Source organism: Coenobita brevimanus, chromosome 65 (genome assembly GCF_032717465.1).
Source record: "Coenobita brevimanus isolate Jiangsu-jjx chromosome 65, ASM3271746v2, whole genome shotgun sequence".
Taxonomy (NCBI): Eukaryota; Metazoa; Arthropoda; class Malacostraca; order Decapoda; family Coenobitidae; genus Coenobita; species Coenobita brevimanus.
The window spans coordinates 21,072,809-21,096,771 of NC_137018.1; the positions used below are offsets into that span (position 1 = coordinate 21,072,809).

The window sequence follows — 23,963 nt, forward strand, 5'->3', positions numbered from 1 at the left end:
TGCAAAAAGTGCCCTCAGAGCCAAAATGATCAGTCAGCACCCCAGCTGCTTCACCCTTGGCCTCAGCTGACGGAAACTTCATTACCAGCCTACCAGCCTTGGTCTTAAGGCAGCTGTCAACTGGTACCAAGTTAAGTACGCCTCTGATGTCTTCTGGTCCCATCTGACTTGTCAGGGCACCAGCGCCACTCTGGTTTCACAAGCAGTACATGCTGACTATGAATGGCTTTTTTCTGGCCATGAGCACTGATCTCAATCACGCTCCCAGGCAGATCCTTCCCTCTCCCCACGAAAGACCCGCGAACAGCATCCGCAAATGACTTGGCCTGATCTTGCGTAACCGCCATGGGTGATGAGACCTTGGTCTCTAGTGCCTCCAGTCTATTTGATACGTCTCTGATTGCTTGAAAGATTGGCCCAATAACTTTATCTTCGAACTCCTTCTTGGTACTACTTCCTCCACCAGCCAAGACCTCGTCTGCTGGTGCAACACACTGGCTACACAGCAAGCGAAAGCCCAGCTGGTGGCTCCTCTTCATGAATGGATAGTCGCCTGCATCCAAATTTTCACAAGCTATATGAATCCACTCGCTGCAGTAGGCGCACTTCAGTGCTTGTGCACTTTTTGCTACAGACCTACTGCAGTGAGGGCACTGGTGCTGTTTACTCATGATAAGGGAGAACAAAAAACAAAACAAAATGACAACAACAGCAAAACGTATATACAATACTACCTAGGATAAACCCGGGTAACGCCGCCCCCGTTTGTGTCACCCTAATTTAGGATAAAAAAAGAAAACCAAAAGAAAAAAAAGCACAAAAAACAGAAATGGAAAAAAAAACAAATAAACAGGGTGTCTGCGAGACCACCACGAGCAGGTGGGGTACGACCTGACTACTCTTCTAGGAACGGTAACCCAAACCGAGGTGCCGCGAAAGTGCTGAGATGGTATTGAAACTTTTCCCAATTCGAGCTTTATAGCAGCAGCAAATACGTCACTTAGGCAAGACCTCATTGGTTACGATACTGCCACTGCGCAAGGGCAACGTCTGACTAAAACAGTGAAGATGTAGGTCCCAGATACCATCGTGCTGAGCTCAACTTAAATGCAACAGTAACGAGACCACTTCCATATGCTGCTACCAGAATAAGAAGTTCACATTGTCAGATCTGCTTTCGGCAAAATCTGTCAGGAGGTTACAAAACATTCCTGCATCAGAAACTATACCAGTTCTGTAAGTTGTTCGGGCTTGTCATCAGTGATAATTGTGGAAAGCTCAAACATGGAATTCCTTATCCACTTCAGCAACAAACTACAAAAAGGTTGACAACAAAGGTCATCACAGGGCATGCAAGGTGAGTTTGTGAATCCGCATACCCTTGTTTTATGTCCTTCCCAAAAGAACAAGTGTGGAGACCCACACCTCAGCTAATCCAGATCCATTCATATGAATTTTTATAGTGTTAAGAAAGTTCATAAAGATTGTTCAAGGTAACCACTGAATCTATCATCACCTGCAAATAAAAGGAAACACTTATTAGCCTCAGATTTTACAACAGGTACTGTACATGTTAACAACTGTATGGTAACGCTAGCCAGAATCCCTGTCTTTCATATGGTTCAATGTACTTAATACATAAATGCTTGTTTAGAGAAACTGCCTGAAGATGCCAATTTGTTTATGCTAATTAGAAGGGCAAAAACTCAAACTTCGGCTTGGGAACCAGGTCAATCGAATTCAGCACACCTTAATTATGTTAAAAAAGTGAAGTTCTCAACTCTTACCTCAAAATGCACCTAGAAGCTCATACATGGCCTTTTTTTATAAACTGGTCTAGTCTAGGAAGATAAACAGTACAGGCCATGTTTTGTATGCTTGTATAATATTTACATGAATAATTTTCCACCGTTTGACGGTAGTGCATAAAAGAGTTGTTAGCAGTGGTTAATGATATTCATGTTTGCAATACAATGACAAAAGTACTGATGTACAGTAGGCAACAAAAGTTTTGTTGTCTCTCCTGTTTTTCTCCTCATGGGATTTGAGAATCAGCGAGCTGAATCCATAGCAACTGATGATGATTATTTTATTTGGCCACAGATTGGTGTCATCAGTGTCAGCTGTTAAGGATTCCCAGCTATACAGTAATTTTCATAAATCCAAGGGGGGGGGGGTTCATACTGTGAAGATAATAAAGTACCCTCCAATTAACAATTCTTTGTGCTTCATTACCACTTACAACATGTTATGCTGGCTGCATACATTTGAACAGTACAGAGATGAATAACTTTCATATTTACCACACATATAATGTACCAGCAGGTCTTGTTCTGTGGTTCTTATTCCATGTATTATAACCTGTACTACAATATATAAATACAGCAGACTTTACTATACACTTTTTATACAAAATGCTGTCGATGATTACTGGAAATTATATGATACAAATGGAATCACAGCAAAAGACATGTTGTGCAAATTTTTACTCTCTCCATCAGCATTATTCTAACACATAATCACAAAGAAGGGTAACCATGCACCGTGAGATGGTTAACCCTATCCTGTGAAGGGAGGAGCGTAAATTCTGTCCGTGTGCCTAACTCTCGCTCAAGAGCTTTCAGAACAATCGCACAGAGATATTTTACTTCTAACACTCGTAGGAAAGTTACTATTCATCATAGTAAGGCCACTTTGGTCTTGTTTTGAAGATGAAGAGTTTTGGTCTGTGGAGAGGATGGGGGATGATAACTGGGTGGGGAAGGTGAGAAGTGTTAATATTGGGGGTGGGGTTGTGAGGGGTAGACCGAGAAAGACATGGGACGAGGTCATTACATGTGATCTCAGGGTTAAGGGACTGAAAGGGAGGCTGCAATGGATCGTGCAGCATGGAGAGCCACCATTAGGTGACCAAGGCTGATGCATGCAAGCATGTTGGAGCAATTAAAAATGAAATGAAACGAACGAAACGTACATTGTCCAGAAAGACAATATATAAAAAATAAAATGCAAAAAAAGTGAGTAGAAGTTAGCTGACATGCTAAAGTTTTACACTGTCCTTTAAAAAAATACTCACCCATAAAAAACTATTCAAGAAATAATAATATTTGTTGCATCAATACGTAGCAGAATATATTTCCTTTCCAATAATGCATTATTTGTTGTATTTTCTTAAATAATAACACAGCATATATATGCGAGAAAAAGGAGCATAAGTGTTCGGCGAAAGGTCAAGAGGTGTACATCCTACCTGTGAGGAACCTCACACCACACTGAGCCAAGCAAACCAAGTGAGCACAAACACACCAGCTGTGGGAAGCTTAGCTCCACCCACTTTTGTCCATCATCCAACAAAAATGAGGACTCCCTAATATTTCTGTAGAGGTTACATCAGAAGACGGGAAAAGTCGTCATACTGACGTCAGAGGTTGACAAACGCATGACGACTTAGGTCGTCATTGGTAAGTCTAAGGATTAAATCTATCTATCTATCTACAGCCAGATGCCATAATCCCCCATGGGGTGGCTGTTTGTCTTTGAGTTAGTGGTTTTACGGCGAAGGGCACTATCCTTCCGCCAACCCAGTTGTTGATATGTAGGAAAAACATGTGGGTTGGTTATATGGTTACCATCCAGTGTTGTAAATGGTTTCCTGGCTTACAGGAAACCATCAGGCCTGTCACTCAATGCAGAGCCACCTGAAATGAGTACAGTAATAAAAAGTGACATGAAATATGAGGGAAATAGGAAGAGAAGAGGGCAGACACAGAAAAAGAATGATAAAGTGAAGGAAGAAGCAGGCAGCACTAGATCAAGAGAGTGGATGTTGGTCACCACTACCTACCACTAAGAGGGTTAAATAAAATCTCTAAAACCCTTTCACTGTGGTGGTAGAGTCTAGGTAGCCTACTTTATTCTGGTTAATTCATCTATCTATCTATCTATCTATTGCCAGATGTCTCAATCTCGTTCAGGGTGGCCACAAACAAATTGCCTCCATGTCGCTCTGTTCCCCCGCCATTTCACTACCCCGCTCCTAACTCACACCCCCCTCTCTCATATACCTCCCCACCCCATCCCTCCATCTCATCCTCGGCCTCCCCCTCCCTCTTCCCCCCTCCACCTCACTCATATACACTCTCTTTGTCAGTCTTTCACCCTCCATCCTCTCCACATGGCCAAACCACCTCAGTGTATTCCTCCTAACGCTTCCTATCACATCCACATCCACACCAAAACGCTCCTTTATATCCTCATTCGTCAGCCTGTCTCTCCATGTGACTCCACAGGCTCCTCTTAAATAACTCATTTCCACTGCTCTCACTCTTGACTTGTCCTTCCAACAACGTCCAAGCTTCACTTCCATATGTTAGAGCTGGTATCACAATACTGTCATGTAGTAACTTTTTCACTTCCATGCTCACTTCCCTGTTTCTTATCACTGCTTTCAAGGAACCAGCAACCTTTCTTCCCTGCTGTACCCTTTCAAGCACTTCACCCTCCAAACCTCCATCCTTACTCATCACACTACCCAAGTACTTAAATGTACTCACATTTTTCAATTCCTCACCATCCAACCTCGCTGTACATTCACTGACTTCACCTCTCTCAAAGACCATCACTTTACTCTTCCCTACATTCACTTTTAGATTCCATTTCTTACACACTCTCCCAAACTCATCCACCAAGCCTTGCAGCTCTCCTTCGTCTTTACTCAACAACACAGTATCATCTGCAAACAACAGTACAGGGAGTTTCCAAACACTACTCTCTCTCACCAGGGCCACTCCAACATCCACTACCCTACCTTGTACCTCTTTTATTACCCCATCCATGTACAGATTGAACTACCATGGAGACATGACACATCCCTGTTTCAACCCAACCTTCAAAGAGAAAAATTCACTCAGTTCACCATCCACATGCACTGCAGCCTTAGCACCATCATACATACTCTTCACAGCATTCAACAACTTCCCATCTACTCCATATATTCTTAATACTTTCCACAATCCTTGTCTATCCACCCTGTCATATGCTTTCTCCAAATCCATGAAAGTCGCATACAACTTTTTTCCCTTCTCTAGAAACTTTTCCACTGAAGATCTAAGAATGAATATCTGATCTACACAACCTCTTCCCTTCCTAAAGCCTCCTTGTTCTTCTCCAACTAATTCCTCTGTTCTTTCTCTAACTCTGTCATGACATCTTTAGTTTAGCACAAACTTTATATTCAGAAGGTTAAATACAATCTATAAAACTCCTAGGCATAATGCCACAATGAGGGTTGAGCATGACTTGGAAGTTGGGCTTGGAATGGTTCCAAACTCAGACTTATGGCTTACTGGTGCTCAGGTTGGGCTCATTCAGCTTCCTTGCCTATTTGCTGAACTGAAACTCGTCTGACTTCATAAATCTGGGCTTGAGTTGCAGATTCAAGGAAAACCCTTGACAATTTTCAGAACAGCCAATTAATGCACCAAATTTTGAATATTATGTTTAGCAATGAGGAAAAATAAACTTTGAGGTTTTATAAAAACAGCAAATAACTGACATCTAGAATCAGTTGTCATCATCTGCTTAGTTATGTCACACCTTAGTTTTAAAATACTATATTACATGAGCATTACTGTGGCTTGCATGATAATGATTACCCTATTTTTGGTCAATAAGCTACAAAAAATTATCCATCCATCCATCATCCAATCCTACGTTGCCCCATGAGGAGTGTAGGAGCCAGGGCCTAGCCAAATTGATCCTGACATTTAAGATGAGTGTGAAACATGAATTATGCAGAAATAAATAAGAATTATACAGAAATAAATATTTTCACATGAATACAGCTCGATAATATAGCCAAGAGAAAAGCTTATAAAAACTCTGATTTTCCAGTAATGATGGTTTTGCAGGCTATAAAACTTGCAAAGTACAATAATTTAAAAGAATTGCAAAATTGACCACTTTATCATTTCAATAATGATGGGTAATTGTTGTAAGTTTGGCCTACATTATCATCTTCCCAATAAAGAAGCTAGTAAGGGATAAGAAGTAGCTGGAGGAAGTTCAGAGAGCTGTTGCCTCTCTTAACGCTGACAGGGTTCTCCCTGGGTGCTAAGGGATCTTTCTTTGCGGCATGCGTTAGGAATAATATGCTGTATAGTTGTGAGACATGGGGCAGTAATGGAAGAGAGCATTTGTAGGCTCAAACTTACAAAAATTATAGTGATTACAACAGATGTGTAATGTGTTCTTGAATGCATGGCCTAGGGGACCTAGGACTGCAGCTGAAGAGTCGAGAGGAAGGATGGGACTTGAATATACTGGTATTGTGATGAGGAGGGGCAGAATGAAATGGTCTGGGCATGTTGAGGGGATGGAACATGACAACTGGGTGTGGAAGATGAGAAGTGGGAAAGTTGGGGGCAGGGTTCTGAGAGGCAGACTGAAAAAAGAAGACAGGATCATAGTGTATGAACTCAGGTGTAGAAGACTGAATATGGAGGCTATCAGGGATGGAGCAGCATCAAGAGACACCAATAGGTGACCAAGACTGATGATTGGAAGCATGTTAGAGCCTATATAAACAAGATGATACGAATCTTCAATTATATGTGTGTTGTCTCCAGATAATTTCATTCATGTTAGGAGAAGCTTTCTGAACATGGGGGGTTAGAGATAGCCTCATTAACCTCTACAATACAAGATGGTTTTTGTTATCTAAGCCAAATTAAATTCTTCAAACATAATTATTGTATAATACTAATAATCCTGTGCAGCAGTGTAAATGCACCAATCCCAGGGTAACTGTGCCAACTTCCTGAAAGCGTCCATTATATGAATGGCTGTCAAAATATGTAGTACTAATTAAAATTTAACCATCTGGAATTTATTCATTATTCAATGCTCAACATAATCCCTAAATATCATCGTGTTACATGATTATAATGAACTCTTTTTCTAAAGCAAAAGTTTATAATCAATCTTTTTTTTTTACAAAATATTTGCTGGAATTACTATGGTTTGCTGCTAAATGAATAAAACTGCCTGCATACTTCAAAATATTGTCAGTTACTGTGGACAGTATAACATATACTATGGCAATCTTGTGAATTTATGACTGTGAGCATATAGCACGTAGTCCCTACTATGCACCAACAGGGCAACTATGCCAAGGTTGCATGGGGTAACTCCAGCCATGATATTAATGCATGTAATGGCAATAATAGTTGATGTGAACATATCTGACACACTGAAAACAACTAGATAATGTGTTTCATTTATTTAGAGGCTTCATGGTAGGTGGTGGCGACCATCATCCATTCACTTGATGTTGTGCTGTCTACTTCTTCCTTAGCCTTTATAATTCTTTTTCCATGTCTGCCCTCTTCTCTTCCTGTTTCTCCCATCTTTCCTGTCACCTCTTATTGCTTTACATTGAATGACAAGCCAAATGGTCTCTTGTGAGCCAAGAAACCATTTACAATGCTGGGTGGTAACCATATAACCAAACCATGCGTGCTCCCTATGTGTCAACAAGTGGGTTGGTAGAGAGTTAGTGCCACCCCCTGTAAAACAAATAACTCAAAGTCAAATGGCCACCCCTTACAGGATTATGGCATCTGGCAACAGAAAAGAAGAGAAAAAAATTCATGCAGTAAGCAATAAGATGGTGCTGACTTACAAGCAGACTTACAAACCCCAAATGTGGGATAAAAGGGTAATTAATGTCTAGTGCATTATCCCGCAAACCATTTACATTGCTGGGAGTGGGCTGTGGCACCAGCTGATCAGGGTGGTACTCCTGAGGAGGATGGAACTGGTGATGATAGGGAGAGCTGGAGCTCCTGTCATCAGGATATCCAGACCATCCCCCTTTTGTGACCATTTCATTGTGACACTAACATGGAGAGTAGGGAAGCAAACTCTCCCAAACACTTTTCTCTAATTACCTCATGCAAATGCATTTTGCATATCATACAATGTACCCCACTACATCACAGGGGTTGATGCCAGCAAGGGCATGCAGCCAGAAAACTCTGCCCTACATCGTGGCAGATCTGAGGGGAGGTGTGGCGTGGGCTCGGCCGGTGTAGTTTTGTGGACCAGGATGGGATGGGATGTGGCTATAATCTGCACCATAGGGTACAGGGCACTGCAGTTTCCAGGTTGTCGTTTCCACCCAACAGAGAGGGGTCCGAACCCAGGAGGCTGCCCTATCAGTGGGTGCATAATGGTAGGGCAGTTACAGTGCCAAAGTGAGCTTGGAATCCCTGTAGCTCCTGGCAGGGTGCCCCAGGGCCACTGCCACAGCCACTAGCCATGTCTGGTGGGGTATGACTCTCAGGTTCAATGCAATCGCTCAGATATACCTTTTTCACCACTCCAGTGTTATCCATTCTCTCCACATGGCCATACCATCTCAGTACACTCTCTTCGATTCTGGTGTCCACTGACTTTCTCACCCCACATCTTTCATGAATCACATTATTCTGTATCCTATCCACCCTCTGTACTCCACATATATTTCTCAGCAGTCCCATCTCCAACTGCTCTTACTCTTGACTTTTCATTTTCATGCCACACCATAGTCTCACATCCATACATTAAAGTTGGCACTAACACTCCCTCATGTAAGCCTCGTGCAGCTGCAACACTCAAGCCTCTGTCTCTTATGAAAGCCTTCTTTGCACAAGCTACTTATCTTCCTTGTGTCACTCTACTTTCAACTTTTTTTGCACATTTTCCTCTCTTTTCTATCACTGTACCCAGGTATTTGAACTCTCTCACCAATTCCAGTCTCTCTCCATTCACTGTAACCACACTGGGAGTCACCGCTTCTCTCAATAACCATCACTTTACTCTTTTCTACATTCACTCCCAAGGCATGATGCTTACAGACATCAACAAAACTCTCTACTAGCCTACCAAGTTCTTGTCCGGTACTTGCAAGCAGTATTGCATCATCAGCATACAATAAATCTGAGATATTCCATCCATTCATTACCAACGCCATCCCTCTCTCCATTACTTGTGTTTTTACTTCTCTCATCACCCCATCCATATATATATTGAATAATCATGGGGACATCACACAACCTTGTCGCACGGCCACACCGATCGTGAACCATTCATTTAGATGCCCATTAACCCTTACACATGCTTCACTACCATCATAAAAATTCTTTGACAGCACCTAGCAGCTCACCATCTACACCATACAAGCGCAAAACTTTCCACAATCCATCTCTGTCCACTTTGTCATATGTTTTTTCCAGATCCATGAATGCCATAAACACTGTATGGTCCTTCTCACAAGCCTACTCTGCTATCTGTCTCACTGAAAATATTTGATCCACACATCCTCTGCCACTCCTAAAGCCACCCTGTTCATCACTCACTAGGACTGATATCTCTCTTATCAGAGGTAGACTGCGAGATAATGCTGATTTTATGTGTACGGTGTGTCTGGGAGAGCAGGTGGAGATTCTCAGATGTGAAAGAATTAAACTTGCTGGTGAATCTCTTGAGTGTGTGGAAGAGTTTTGTTATTTGGGAGACATGTTGGGTGCTGGAGGTGGGGCTAGTGGTTGGAAGAAGTTCAGGGAGATCTTGCCTCTCCTGACACTGAGAGGACTCTCCCTACATGCTAAGGGGTCTTTTTATGCAGCATGTGTTAGGAGTGTAATGCTGTATGATAGTGAGACCTGGGCAGTGAAGCAGGAGGATATTCGCCAGCTCAGAGGTACAGAAATGACAATGATTAGGTGGACGTGTAGTGCGTCCCTGCATCCAAGGGCTGGGGGAGCTGGGTTCACGATGGAAGAGTTGAGAGGTAGGATGGGACTGGAGTGTATTGGTGCTGTGATGAGGAGAGGTAGATTGAGATGGTTTGGACATGTGGAGAGGATGGGGGATGATAATTGGGTGAGGAAGGTGAGAAGTGTTAATATTGGGGGTGGGGTTACGAGGGGTAGACCGAGAAAGACATGGGACAAGGTCATTAAGTGTGACCTCAGGGTTAAGGGACTGAACAGGGAGGCTGCAATGGATTGTGCAGAATGGAAAGCCACCATTAGGTGACCAAGGCTGACGCATGCAAGCTTGTTGGAGCCTTTAAAAATGAAACGAAACGATTTCTCTATAGTAATTTTTCCATATGCCTTCCCTACGACACTCAATAAACTTATGCTACGATAATTCTTCCACTCACTTTGCTCAGCTTTATTTTTGTACAGGGGTACAATCACAGCCTTTTTCCACTCTGCAGGCACAGTTTCACTCATCCATGCCTTCTTACAAATCTCCAACATGCACTTCATTCCACTCTCTCCACTACAATTAAGCATCTCTGCATACACCTCATCAACCACAGCTGCTTTCCTGTTTTTCAGTTGCTTCACAGCACTACTCATCTATGCGAGTGTCATGTCTCCTGGTACTGCATTTCTTCTCTGCACACCCCCAATGCCAATCATGTTTACAGTTGCTCTGCTCTCTCTATTCCCATTCATCAGGTTCTCAAAATATTCTTTCCATCTGGTTCTTACTTCATCCACATGGGTCAATAATCTACCACCTACATCCTTCACACCATCATATTTTTTTCTACTTTCACTTCTACATTTCCACACCTCTTTCCAGAATAACTTCCTTGTTCAGTAAGTTCATAATTTCATTTATATCAGTGTATAATTTGCAGGCTGGCTTGGATGATGTAGAAAAAAATAGATTCTGGGATGGCTTCATATGTGTGGTAAGTGGTATGGGAGATGATGAGACTGTAGTTTTGGGAAAGAAATGGTAATGTGGGTGAAGCAGCTAAAGGATATGAAGGGGTACATGGGGGATGCACATATGGTACAAGGAATGTGGAAAGGGAAAGGATACTTGAATCTGGGGAGGAAATGAACATGATTACAATAATCCCACGATTATCCAATGTAACAGAGCCAAAGCCATGTCCGGGTAATGGCTCCATCCAGATAATGGACTTCTCCTCTGGCCCCCTTTCGTACATAACCTAACTTCGAAAGCCAGTGTAAAAGGCTACTACAGTACATCATACAACACTTATTCCTGTTAACACCACTTTATCTGGTCAATCAGACCTATAAACCACAGCTAAGCTACTACCATGGTCAAGCAGACCTATCAACCACAGACAAGGAATCACCACTGCAGGGCCATACCCTGCTGTGACATGAAAAAAAGAATGAAACAAATGGCTACACAGGAAAAGTGCAATGGGCACACAAAACATAATGGTAAAATGGAATAAACTCATGGCAAAACAGAACACAGCAAAATCATGATACAGTACAGTAAGTTAGAATAAAATGAACGTCAACATTCACGATTTGATCAACCTGCATCAATCTAACCCAGGATCTTCTGCTTCTCCAGAGTCAGCACTATCCTCTTCCTTTTCTCTGGTGGAAGGGCCATCACCACACACTCTAGAAAGAGGCATGCAAGGACTAGCAAGGCCTGAAGCAGGTAGGGAACAACCACGAAAGCTGCCATGTGCACCACCATAACAAATGTCCAAGAGGAGCTGTTCACCACACTGTTGCTCAGCAGGAACTGAGAACAACCGAAGGGGTCTCTAGCGGATGCTGGGTGAACTATACCCTTTCTCAGGAAACATGAATGAGAGAATTTTACAAAGCCTTTGCCAAAATCGGAACACGAGTGACCGTGTGAAGGATTAAGAGGTCCCCTCGGGATTCTTAACCTTCCTCCTTCCCTCTTCCGTTTTCTTTCCTCTACACACACACACACACACACACACACACACACGACGCTTAAATAATAAAACAATGTGTAGCCTCTATTTATCTGTCAGTGTCCTGATATCGGTCCATATGAGGAGGGATGTAGGATGAGAGTGGCCCGGGTCGGAATGTGGGGAGGGGTTGGGAAGCCATGAAAGATGAAGAAAAATTATTTTATTTTAGTTTATTGTTTTATTACTATTCTTTATGAAAAAACATAAACTGATTTACAATAGTATTACTGATCGAAGGATCAACAGTAGCATTTCCTTTATAAATATTCATTATATTCTAAAATTTACATTGAAAATACAATCTCTCTCTCTCTCTCTCTCTCTCTCTCTCTCTCTCTCTCTCTCTCTCTATCACTCGATATTCATGTCTCCCTCATCTAAACCTTCTTCACTGGTGGAATCCCCCTGCCCCCATCCCGTCACTATGAAAAAACATACACACACACACACACACACACACACGACGCTTAAGTAATAAAACAATGTGAAGCCTCTATTTATCTATCAGTGTCCAGCAGGGGCGCACCAAGGAATTTTCTAAGGGGAGGTCCTCATTTGCCAGTTTCCTGAAGTTTACATATAAGTTTTATAGTTCTAAGTTGTGTGTATATATATATATATATATATATATATATATTCTGATAGAATGATAGATTTTTTGGTAGGTCGTCAGTTATTTAAAAAAAGTGTGTGTGTGTGTGTGTGTGTGTGTGTGTGTGTGTGTGTGTGTGTGTGTGTGTGTGTGTGTGCAAATGTTGTGTATGTGGGCAAAAAGCTAGGTGAAGAGAGGGGATGGGGATGGATAGGAAGGCAGGAAGGATGATGTTTTGAGTTCAGGGGGGGTGGGTCTGCATGCTAGAGAGAGAGAGAGAGGTGAGGAGTGAACACTTGTCCCCTGGGAATGACCAGCCCCCCCCCCCCGTCTCTCTCTCTCTCTCTCTTTCAAGGTTCTGTAATAGTGAATAATAATGTCAATGGAAAGTATAACTTAACTGTGATATAAGTATTATAAAATAAATAAAACACTGGAATATATTTATTGAGAACAACTACAAGAAGTCCCCTCGAGACGTCAGCATGTGGAACTGTCATTAATTCCCTGTGGGCCAATTAACGTTCACCTTCATACATGTCTACACTCTTCTGCCACAATATTCGCCATAGATTCCACAATATTTCTCCTCATCTTTACTTTCCAATACAAAGCATACCATTAGTCATGATAATGATTGCACACACACACACACACACACACACACACACACACACACACACACACACACACACACACACACGAGAGAGAGAGAGAGAGAGAGAGAGAGAGAGAGAGGGTAGATGGGGGAGGGAGGAGGGAGACAAGAAAGGACGGAAGCAGAGGTTTAGAGAGTCAGTCAGGAGGTGCTGTGACCTGAGATGCCTTCTTACAAATTCTTGATGACAGGCGAATCAAGCTCAAAAAAAAAAAATAAATAAATAAAATAAAATAAAAGGAATGATATGCTATTAAATCTAAATATACAACGAATAACTGGTCCAATATTTTTCGTTTATTTTTAGCGCTTTGTAACTAAAAAAAAAAAAGTTGCATCCAAAAACAGGAACCACAGTTCATATTGACCTGTGAGCATAGCGGGTCACTTATACCCATTCATTGATTGTGTGTGTGTGTGTGTGTGTGTGTGTGTGTGTGTGTGTGTGTGTGTGTGTGTGTGTGTGTGTGTGTGTGTGTGTGTGCGCGCGCGCGCGCCTCTTGCCCTCAGGGTTGTCCCTGGCCAGCTTGTATTCCCACAGGTCGTTAAATCAGATGCCTTCGGCCTTTGACAGTGACTTTGGAGTAAAACAGACGATATTCTACATTCGTTTTTCCTGAGACAGACTATACCCAACCAGACAGGGTGGTGCTACTGGGTTATTCCCACCCGGCCAGGCAAAAATGTTCTTGCAGCCATAATTTCCACCCGGATGCATGCATTTTGTCTGGGTAAAATGGAAAAATGTATGAATAATGGATCTGAACAGCCAGATCACAGCGTCCAGGTGATAGATTGTCCAGGTAATGGACATCTAGATAACAGAGGGATTACTGTATGTACAACATGCATTTTAGAAAAAAAGAGGGAGGATTGATTCCAAATTAGACTTGGGGAAACAGTAGTCAGATTGATTATTTCTTGTCATGAGGGCTGACAGGAGGTTGGTGAGGGGTGTTAAAGTTACATGGAGTGACGAGTGTGTGCAGCAACACAAATCACTGATATGCTACATGGTGATTATGGAGCGAGTAGTGAAGAAGAGGACCTATACACCTACGAGGAAAATATGAAAGTTGAAAAACTAAGCAGTAAAGGAAGCCTTCTATAGTGAGGTGAGGAGAGTGGTGGCTGAACAAGGAGGTGTTGGCAGATGTGTTACTGAACAGTACAGAGCCCTCAAGGGCAACCTAGTTACTGATTCAGTGAGTGAATGGACAAGGGGTCCTCAAGAACATAAAGTAACATGGTGGTGGGCTGAGGGTGTAGAAGGTGCAGTTAAGGAGAAAAGAAGGCTTTTCTGGAAATGGAATAAGGGTGGTAACAAAAAGGAATACTTGGCTGCTAAGCGCAGGGCTAAAAAGGAGGTTTATAAATTGAAGTCTGAGCCACAGAGACTTTTACTTGATAATCTAAATTGTGTGGAAAGGAAGAATATGATACTGAAGGTGGCAAATCAGATGAAGAAGGAGAATAGGGACATCATAGGTGAGCAGTGTGTGAAGAATGATGAAGGGTAGCGGTAAACAGTGGGGATATTAAAGACACATGGGGACAGCATTACTGCCGGTTGTTCAATGAGGAATTTGACTTGGACAGGGAAGGTTTGGAGCTAGTAGATCCAGTGTTTGGCCCTTGGCCAAACTGTGAGCAAGGCAACAGGCAGGATGCAGGTGGGTAGGGCAGTAGGTGTGTCTGGATTGACTGCTGAAATGCTGAAGGCCTCAGGAGATACAGGAGTGATATTAGTCACTAACCCGATAAACGCGATCGTATATGAGTGTGTTGTCCCGATGATTGGCTGAAGTCTAATTGTAAATGTGTACAAGTGGAAGGGAGATACCCTGGAAACAGGAAAATATAGAGGCATCAAGCTTTTGGACCAGATAATGAAGGTAATGGAGAGAGTTCTAGAAGGTATGATTAGAGAATGAGTGAATAATGATGATGAGATGCAGTTTGGGTTTATGCCAGACAAAGGAACCACTGATGCCATATTCATTGTCTGACAGATTCAGCAAAAATGTATAGGAAAGAAAAGGGAAATGTACTTAGTTTCTGTTGATTTGGAGAAGGCCTGTGACAGTCCCTAGAGAGGTGGTGAAGTGGGCAATGAAAAAGCTTGGGATCAAGGAGTGGCTGGTTAGGGTCATTATGGCAATGTATGTATGTGCTCACACCCAGGTATGGGTGAATGGAGATCTGAGTGATGAGTTTTCTGTGAATGTTTGTGTGCATCAGGGGTCACTGTATGTGAAGCCCTCTCATGTGACGTCAGAAATGGGCTCCCTAGGGAGATGTTGTATGCTGATGATTTGGAGTTGGTTGCAGAGAATGAAAGGAAGGCAGAGGAAAGATCTAGGAGGTGGAGAGATGGTATAGGGCACAAGGGCTTAAGAGTAAATGCAGATAAAACAAAAGTGATGGTATCTAAGGCTGGAAAAAGTACTGTCAAATATTTGTCACAAAGGTGTGGGAAGTAATTCCATCTTGTGCAGTGTTTGTGATAAGTGGGTGCATTAGAGATGAAGTGGTCTAAGAGACAGACTGCCAGATAATGCTTTCATGTATGTAGTGTGTCAGGGAGAGCATATGGAGATTGCCAGGTGTGAAAGGACTGAACTTGCTGATGAGTCTCTTGAGTGTATGGAAGAGTTTTGTTATTTGGGAGACATGTTATGTGCTCTGAGGCTACAGTGATGAGTGGTTAGAAGAAGTTCAAGGGGCTGTTGCCTCTCCTGACATGAGAGGGCTCTCCCTCCATGCTAAGGGATCTTTGTATGCGGCACATGTTAGGAATGTAATGCTGTATAGTAGTGAGACCTGGGCAGTAAAGGAAGAGGATATTCGCAGGCTCAAATGTACAGAAATAGCAATGATTAGGTGGATGTGCAGTGTGTCCTTGAGTGCAAGCCCCAGGGGGCTAAGGTTTAAGAGTTGAGAGGTAGGATGGGACTGGAATGTATTGGTGTTGTGATGAGGAGAGGTAGACTGAGATGGTCTGGGCATGTGGAGAGGATGGGGAATGATAATTGGGTGCAGAAAGTGAGAAGTGTTAATGATGGGGGTAGGGTAGTGAAAGGAAGACTGTAAAAGACCTGGGACGAGGTCAATGAGTGTTACCTTAGGGTTAAGGGACTAAACAGGGAAAATGCCAAAGATAAGCAGTAAGGAGAGCTGTCATTAGGTTATAAGCTGACGCATGCAAGCATGTTGGAGCTTTCAAAAACGAAAACGAAATGAAAACAGTGCCTGGTGGATTAGTGGGTAATTAGGGTGCTCCAATCGAACTTAGCCTCTGCAGGTTTAAATCCAAGGGATGGTTGGGGTTTATTGCTCATATAATGCATCTTGGGGATAAGTGAGGCTGGTCATTCTCATCTTAAATGTCAGGACCAACTTGCCTAGCCCCAGGCTCCTATGCTCCTTGTGGGGCAACACAGGATTAGATGATGTATATATTGAGATATTACTGCCATCAAAGATTTTACAATCTGTGTGTGTGTGTGTGTGTGTGTGTGTGTGTGTGTGTGTGTGTGTGTGTGTGTGTGTGTATTTACCTATTTGTATTTACCTATTCGTAGTATACAGGAATTGAGCAATGCTCGTGTTGTCCTGTCTCCATATCCACATTTATCAAGTCTACCTTTACACACATGAATGTTTTTCTCATGCACCACCTCTTTGTCTAAGTCGTTCCAAATATTTAAGTATTTACCTAATATACCTAATTGTGATATACACGGAATGTACTATGCTCGTGGGTTTCCGTCGCTGTTTCTCAATAAGTCGAATTTTGCTTTAAACTCGTTTAAGTTTTTAGACTGGACGATCTCTTTGTCCAGGCTATTCCATAAGTCTATACTTCTGTAAGGAAAGCTATATTTCTTGATATCCTTCAAGCAGCTTGACTTTTTCAATTTCATTCCGTGTCCTCTTGTTGCTCTCTTATCCCATACAAACAGATCTTCTTTGTCAATTTTATCTACTCCCACCATGGTCCTGAACACCGCAATCATGTCTCCCCTCTTTCTCCTTTCCTCTAACGAAGGCAAATCCAGTTTTCCAGCCTCTCTCTGTATGACAGGTCTGTCAGACTGGGGACCATCTTGGTTGCTGTTCTTTGTATTCTCTCAATCTTGTTTATATCTTTCTTTTTGTGTGGGGACCACACTACCGCTGCATATTCTAACCTGGGGCGGATCATGGCCACTATCAATTTTTTCATCATTTCCTCATCCATATAATGAAATGCTACTCTTATGTTAGTCAAGAGTTTATAAGTCTCTCCAAATATCTTGTTAATGTGCTTTTCTGGTGACAAACTATCTTGGACCAGCACTCCCAAATCTTTCTCTTCTCTCCTTTTTGTGATTAATTCATTACCCAAAAAATAATTCAGTGATGGTCTCCTGGTACTTTTACCCATTTCCAATATTTTACATTTCTTTACATTAAATTTCATTTCCCACGTCCGGCTCCAATTGTGTATCCTATCCAAATCCTCCTGCAGTATTTTACAATCCTCCTCAACCTCTATCTTCCTCAAGATCTTTACATCATCAGCAAACAGACTTGCATAACTGTTCACTCCATCTACCATATCATTTACGTAAATCAGGAACATTACTGGCGCCAACGCTGAGCCTTGAGGGACTCCACTTGTTACTTCCCTCCATCCAGACATCTTTTCCTTTATTACTGTCCTCATTTGTCTGTCTCTCAAAAAGTCTCTCATCCATTCCAGAAGTTTCCCCTTTAGTCCTCCTATATATTCTAGTTTCCACATTAGTCTCTTATAAGGAACCTTGTCAAAGGCCTTCTCTAAGTCTAAGTACACACAATCCACCCAACCATCTCTCTCCTGTACCACATCAATCGCTCTTGAGTAAAAGCTCAACAAGTTAGAAACACATGACCTTCCACTTCTGAATCCAAACTGACATTCAGCCAAAATATTCATCTCTTCCAGATATTTTACCCATCTGTCTTTCAGGATTCTCTCACACAATTTTGTGACCATGCTGGTTAGAGACACTGGTCTATAATTCAGGGGTTCTTCCCTGTTTCCTCCCTTGTAAATTGGTACCACATTTGCCCTCTTCCATTCTTTTGGCACTTTCCCCTCTTCCAGTGAGCATACAATTAAGCTGTGAATTTTATCCGCCAGTTGTTCTCTGTATTCCTTCAGTACCCAATTAGAAATTCCATCAGGTCCTGGGGCTTTCCTTACATCTTGAGTTTCCAGTAATTTATACACTTCCTGTACCTCCACTTTTATATCTTTCATCACCAGAACATTTCTAATCACTCCCTCCCCTTCCACAAGCTCCTTTTCTTTAGTGAAAACTGAATGGAAACATTTGTTCATTATTTCTGCTTGCATTGCCGCATCCTTAAAGACCTCTCCTTCTACTTTCAGTTGGTGATTCCTTCCTTTTGTTTCAGTTTGCCATTAACAAATCTATAAAACAGTTTGGGTTCATCCTTGCATTTGTCAATTATACCTTTTTCAAAATTCCTTTCTTCTTCTCTACGTATTCTTGTGTATTCATTTCTTGTTCTTTTATATTCTTCCTTTGTTCTGTCGTTACCTCTCTTTCTCCAATTGTTCCACGCCTTATCTCTCTCTTTTTTTGCTATCATACACCTTCTATTAAACCACTCCTTTTTCCTGTTTTCTTTCCCTCTTACTCTTGGTACAAATTTTTCCACACCCAAATTATAGAGGTCTACAAAGATATCCCACTTCCTCTGTATCTCTCTTGTTTCTCTGAATTTTCTCCAATCCGCATTTTCAAAAAAGTTTCTCAATCCTGTAAAATTTGCTTTCCCAAAGTTGTATCTTCCCTGTCTATGAAGCTCGTCTCTTGGCTCGACGTTTCCTATTAACATCTGGAACTCAATGACCACGTGATCACTTTTTCCCAAAGGACAGAGATATTCCAATGATTCTATTACATCAGGTTCTTTGGTGAACAGTAAATCTAACCTTGCTGGTGTGTCCTCACCTCGAAACCGTGTCTCTTCTTTGACACATTGCATCATCACATTATTCATTATCATATTTAATAACATAGTGCCCCACGAATCCTCGCCACCTCCCGAGTACCATTCCTCCCAGTTCACCTCTTTACAATTAAAGTCGCCCACCAAAATTATATTATTGCTTTTCTCAATTATTTTTTGCAAGTAGTTAGCCATATCTAACAACATCTCATGGTATTCGTCATCCTTCCATGCTCTCATCTTTGGGGGAACATACGCTACCGCCATATCTCTCTTAACATTCTCTCCAGTTTCTAATTTCATATATATCACTTCAGCCCTGCCTTCTCCCATTTCCACAGTATCTACATTTATGTTGTTCTTCACTGCTATCATCACTCCTCCTCCCTTTTTTTTTTTTTTCTGTCTTTTCTCCACAGTTTGTATTTACCATCTCCCAAATGAACATCAATATCTTCTCTTAATTTGGTCTCTACAAAGCACATGACATCAGGTTCATGTTCTCTCAAGAAATCATTAATTTCGATCCTTGTCGATATGAAACCATCCACATTAGTATATATCACCTTCAAATTATTTTTGACATTATTAATACCCTCTTCTCTCCTACTCTCTGTCCGTACCACTTCCTCAACTTCTGATCTTTCACAACCATCCCCCTTAGTTTTCTTCACTTCTATTTCCTTAAATACCATTTCCTTACTTTCATATCCAATACTCTCCAAAAAAAAGTATTACATTCTTCCTCTGTCCTCTTATCATTTTTTTCCTTTACTTCTTCCTTTAATGATTTTAAAACTTCTCTTTCTTCTTCATTCAGATCTTTTCTTATTATAATATTTTCCATCCCTGCCTCTTTGCTTAATTTCCAGGTCACTTTAAGTATCTCATTTATTACACTTTCTGATGTAAACTTGACTCTCATTGGTCTTGTTTCCCCTTTCTTGTAAGGCCCTATCCTCCTTACTTCCTCAATTTCTTTTACCCACTTGTCTCCTTCGGGGTCAATCTTGCCTAATGTTCCTCTCACCTGGTTCGTGTCTCTCTCGAGTCTTACGAACCTAACCTTTTCTTCCTCTTCCCTGTTTCCAAATACTACCACACATCTGTTCCTTTCTACAGTTTCTCTCACTATTTTCTCTTTTTTCTTCAGTATTTTCACTACATTTTCTTCCATTTCTTTCTTGTTCATTTCCCTTTCTTCCTGGATGCTCTCTCTTAAGCTGACCACTTCTTTCTGTTCTTCTTCTACGTGTGCCCACTTTGCCTTATGTTCTTCTAATACATTACTCACCTTCTCCGTTTTATTAGTACTCTCTTCTACTTTCCTCCTTAGTTCAACATTTTCCCGATTCAAATTCCTAATCTCTTCGTTGGCTGTTTCATTGGACTGGATCAGACTCTGTATGGTAGTTTCCGTATTTACTGACACATCCTTTATCACTAGATTCTCTACTTTCTTTTCGAGTTCACTAATCCTCATAATTAATGTTTTAACTAGGTCCATGACATTGGTATTAGCATCAAATCCTTGAAATTCTAGACCCTCATTGTTTATATTTTCGGCCATGTTTGATGTTGGTTAAATACCAAAACAGCTGTTACCGAAAAAAAAACTACAAACATTCATGTACAATCTAGTCAACAAATCTTTACATTTTTGGTAGTCTATTAACTTTCATTATTTTGAATTTAAATCAAGACCTTAGGAGACAGGACAGACAAAATTCCTGAAACTACTTAAGGTTAGCAGCGATGGCTGGGACGTCTGCTCTCTCCGGCTGTTCGTTCGTTCATGTGTGTGTGTGTGTGTGTGTGTGTGTGTGTGTGTGTGTGTGTGTGTGTGTGTGTGTGTGTGTGTGTGTGTGTGTGCGTGCGTGTGTTCATCTCTCACCTGCAGAATGTCGCCCTTCTCAAACTTGAGACCAATATCTTGTGGCTGTTGATCAGGGCAGGAAGGCAGTAGTGTGTCCTCGGCAGGGTCATAACTGTACAACGCCCTCATGTAGCACTGCCAAGAATAAAATTCATAAAAATGATAAACCATATAATTAATACATCATTTATAACAGCAGAAGTAGATAGTTAATCCCTTGACAAAGAGCTCTGAGCTCGATAAAATCATTCCAAAGGGAGCTGCTATATCACGCAATACCAGAATTTATCACAGTCTAGTGCTTTTATATGATATCAGTCCAAGAAAAAAAAAAATGGAGTTGGGGTTATCTTTGCAAAGAAACGTGAATTGTAAAACTACAGAAACTTATCCATATTCAGAAATTATAGTCTGTTTTGGGTTATGTTCACATCCAGATGAGCCTGGTGACACAACAAAAACAACAACAATAACTGATTCTACAATCAGTATGTGGAAATCTTTAGGGGGAAAAAAGGGTCATGATGATCATGGTTAAAGTACAGGCATTGATAAATCCTTGATGTCATAATAATGGGCCAAACAATTTTGCAAATTATTATATGGACATATTAGAGTCAGTTTCACTCCTAACCCCAATTTCCAGGAAAACTCATCCTTTGACATAACAGTAAGGCTCAAATTCATAATGATGGTTTAAACCTTGGGTCTGAGGTTGGTATAATAACATAATGAGGAAAATTCAATATTGGGTCACAGCCTAGGGTTTAGCCATATTCAGCTGCTGGATTACATCACAGATAATAAGAGACTGAGTAACCTAGGGCTTGAACATCAGACTGAAGCATGCATCTGGACACATAGAACACAGTCAATCAGCACATTCATTTAGCCTAATGGGATTTAAATGTGGTGGATAACCAACCTCTACGGATAAAGAAAAGTCGCTTCCTGATCAGTTACTGCATTAATATGACAAAAAGTAATCCAATATATGATATCACTATAACATAAAAAAAATCATGACTATTCATGAATAATGCAGTACCAGTAAGTTAGTAAGCTTAATACGAATATACTGTGGGGTGCATAAACACTTCACATTTGCAGTTCATCATTTCTGTATTATCACATAAGCTGTCACTCTCTCTTTTCTGCTATATGTGAATTTAATTATCATAGAAGTTTTGATGTGGTAGACATTATCAGTTGTTCAATACTGGTGCAATGTAAAAGTACAACATGCTGAAGCAAATTATGTCAAACCACTTGGATAATATTGCATTACAAGGATGAGAGATTTATACATATTATGGTGAATTTGTGTAACCAGTGATTTCATGAAATCCCTAGTGAATTCATGAAATGAATTTAAACTGGGATGGATTAATTTAGGTTAGGTTAATTTACATTGCAGTTAGGTTAGGCAGGGATAATCTGTGAGCAGGTTTGGTTCAGGTTAGGTTATGCTAGGTTAGTAAGGTGAGGTTAGGTGAGGTTAATTTAGATGAATGCTAAGTTAAGCATTCATCTAAATTAACCTAACCATGCCTAATTAGCCTAGCCTAACCTAACTTAAACTTAACTTGTATTTCCCCAGCCTAACCTAACTGCAGCCTAAATTAACCTAACCTAAATTAACCCATCCCAGTTTAAACACATTTCACAGATTTACTAGGGATTTCATGAAATCACTTGTTTCTCAAATTCACTGTAACATATACAGCCTATTTAAATGATGTGATCTACTATTACAGGGCCGGCCCTAAGGCGATGAAAGCGATCCAACTGCGTTGGGCCCCGCACATCTAGGGGCCCCACACGCCCTCCCCCCCCCAAAAAAAAAAGAAAAAAGAAAAACTTTAGGCCTTTAGGGGCCCCGTGCCTCACGAACGTGCCCCTGATAGAGCATAATGTGGTGCAACGCACTTGACATGTCTGCAGCTGAGCGGGCCCTTGATTGAGCATTATGTAGCATGCATCAGCCACGCGCCTCTCTCATAGTGCTCATTTAGGGCCCCGCTCTGCCCGAGGTTAGATGTGTGACCCCTGCAGATTTATCACATTCTTCATCATGTTTATTTCTTCAACTCATTTTCAAGAAGTGTGTGGTTTCTCTTGGCTTGACTGATTGTCTTGGTAGTGTTGTTCATCAGAGGTCTAACCTGTGAAATTTGTGCTGCATGCATTTTCCTGAATTAAAGTGCTAACTGCCTGAGTCCTTAAGCCAAGTGATTTCAGTAGTAGTACAGTAGTAGTAGTTGTTCCCTAGGCAGTCTGGCCGAACAGACCCGAGTCCCTTAGGAAGGGTTTCATAGTTTTCTTGTGAGATCCTAATCGGGCTTATGAAAAGATTCTGTCAAATATAATCTGTAAATATCTATTGGAAATATGTGCCTAAAAGGATTAAATGAATTTCTACTGGGATTATAAGCATCAGGCCTGTATACAGTTTGCAGTTACATGAGCTGACTGTGGGTATTGTGCCATCCAAGATTAGGATTTTTGCTGATATCTGTGTCTTTGGATCCATTTGAAAACAGCAATGTTTAGCAGTTCTTTTCTCTGAATGTAGAGCACCAATTGTTAGTGGTTTTGGTTAAGAAAATCCCCGGCCAAAAATCCCTTCATCTTCTGCTAACAGGAATTGAACAGCACTTAACACTTGTCAAGAAAATCTTTTTGAAAAATTTAAATATTGCTTAAAGAACCTTAGTCCTTCCCCCTTGTAAAAAAATGTCGAAAAGAAAGCGTGACATTGGCAGAATCTACCAGAGTGGCAGTGAAAAGAGGAAGATAAAGGCAGCAAAAGAAAATGAAGTCAAACATCTCAGTGGAGCAAACGTTTCGTTTTTGTTTCGTTTTTAAAGGCTCCAACATGCTTGCATGTGTTGGCCTTGGTCACCTAATGGCAGCTATCCACGCTGCACGATCCATTGCAGCCTCCCTGTTCAGTCCCTTAACCCTGAGGTCACGCTTAATGATCTCGTCCCATGTCTTTCTCAGTCTACCCCTCATAACCCCACCCCCAATATCAACA

At 41.3% G+C, this 23,963-nt stretch overlaps 1 protein-coding gene across 2 annotated transcripts in view; it reads right to left on the reverse strand.

Moving 5' to 3' along the window:
• vari (MAGUK p55 subfamily member vari) overlaps positions 1–23,963 on the reverse strand; it is a 269,199-nt gene that overhangs the window by 147,049 nt on the left and 98,187 nt on the right. For both annotated transcript variants that reach the window (XM_080276416.1, XM_080276415.1), the window contains exon 6: positions 20,942–21,058. In XM_080276416.1, the coding sequence (XP_080132542.1) occupies positions 20,942–21,058 (117 nt within the window). The remainder of the gene's footprint in view (positions 1–20,941; positions 21,059–23,963) is intronic.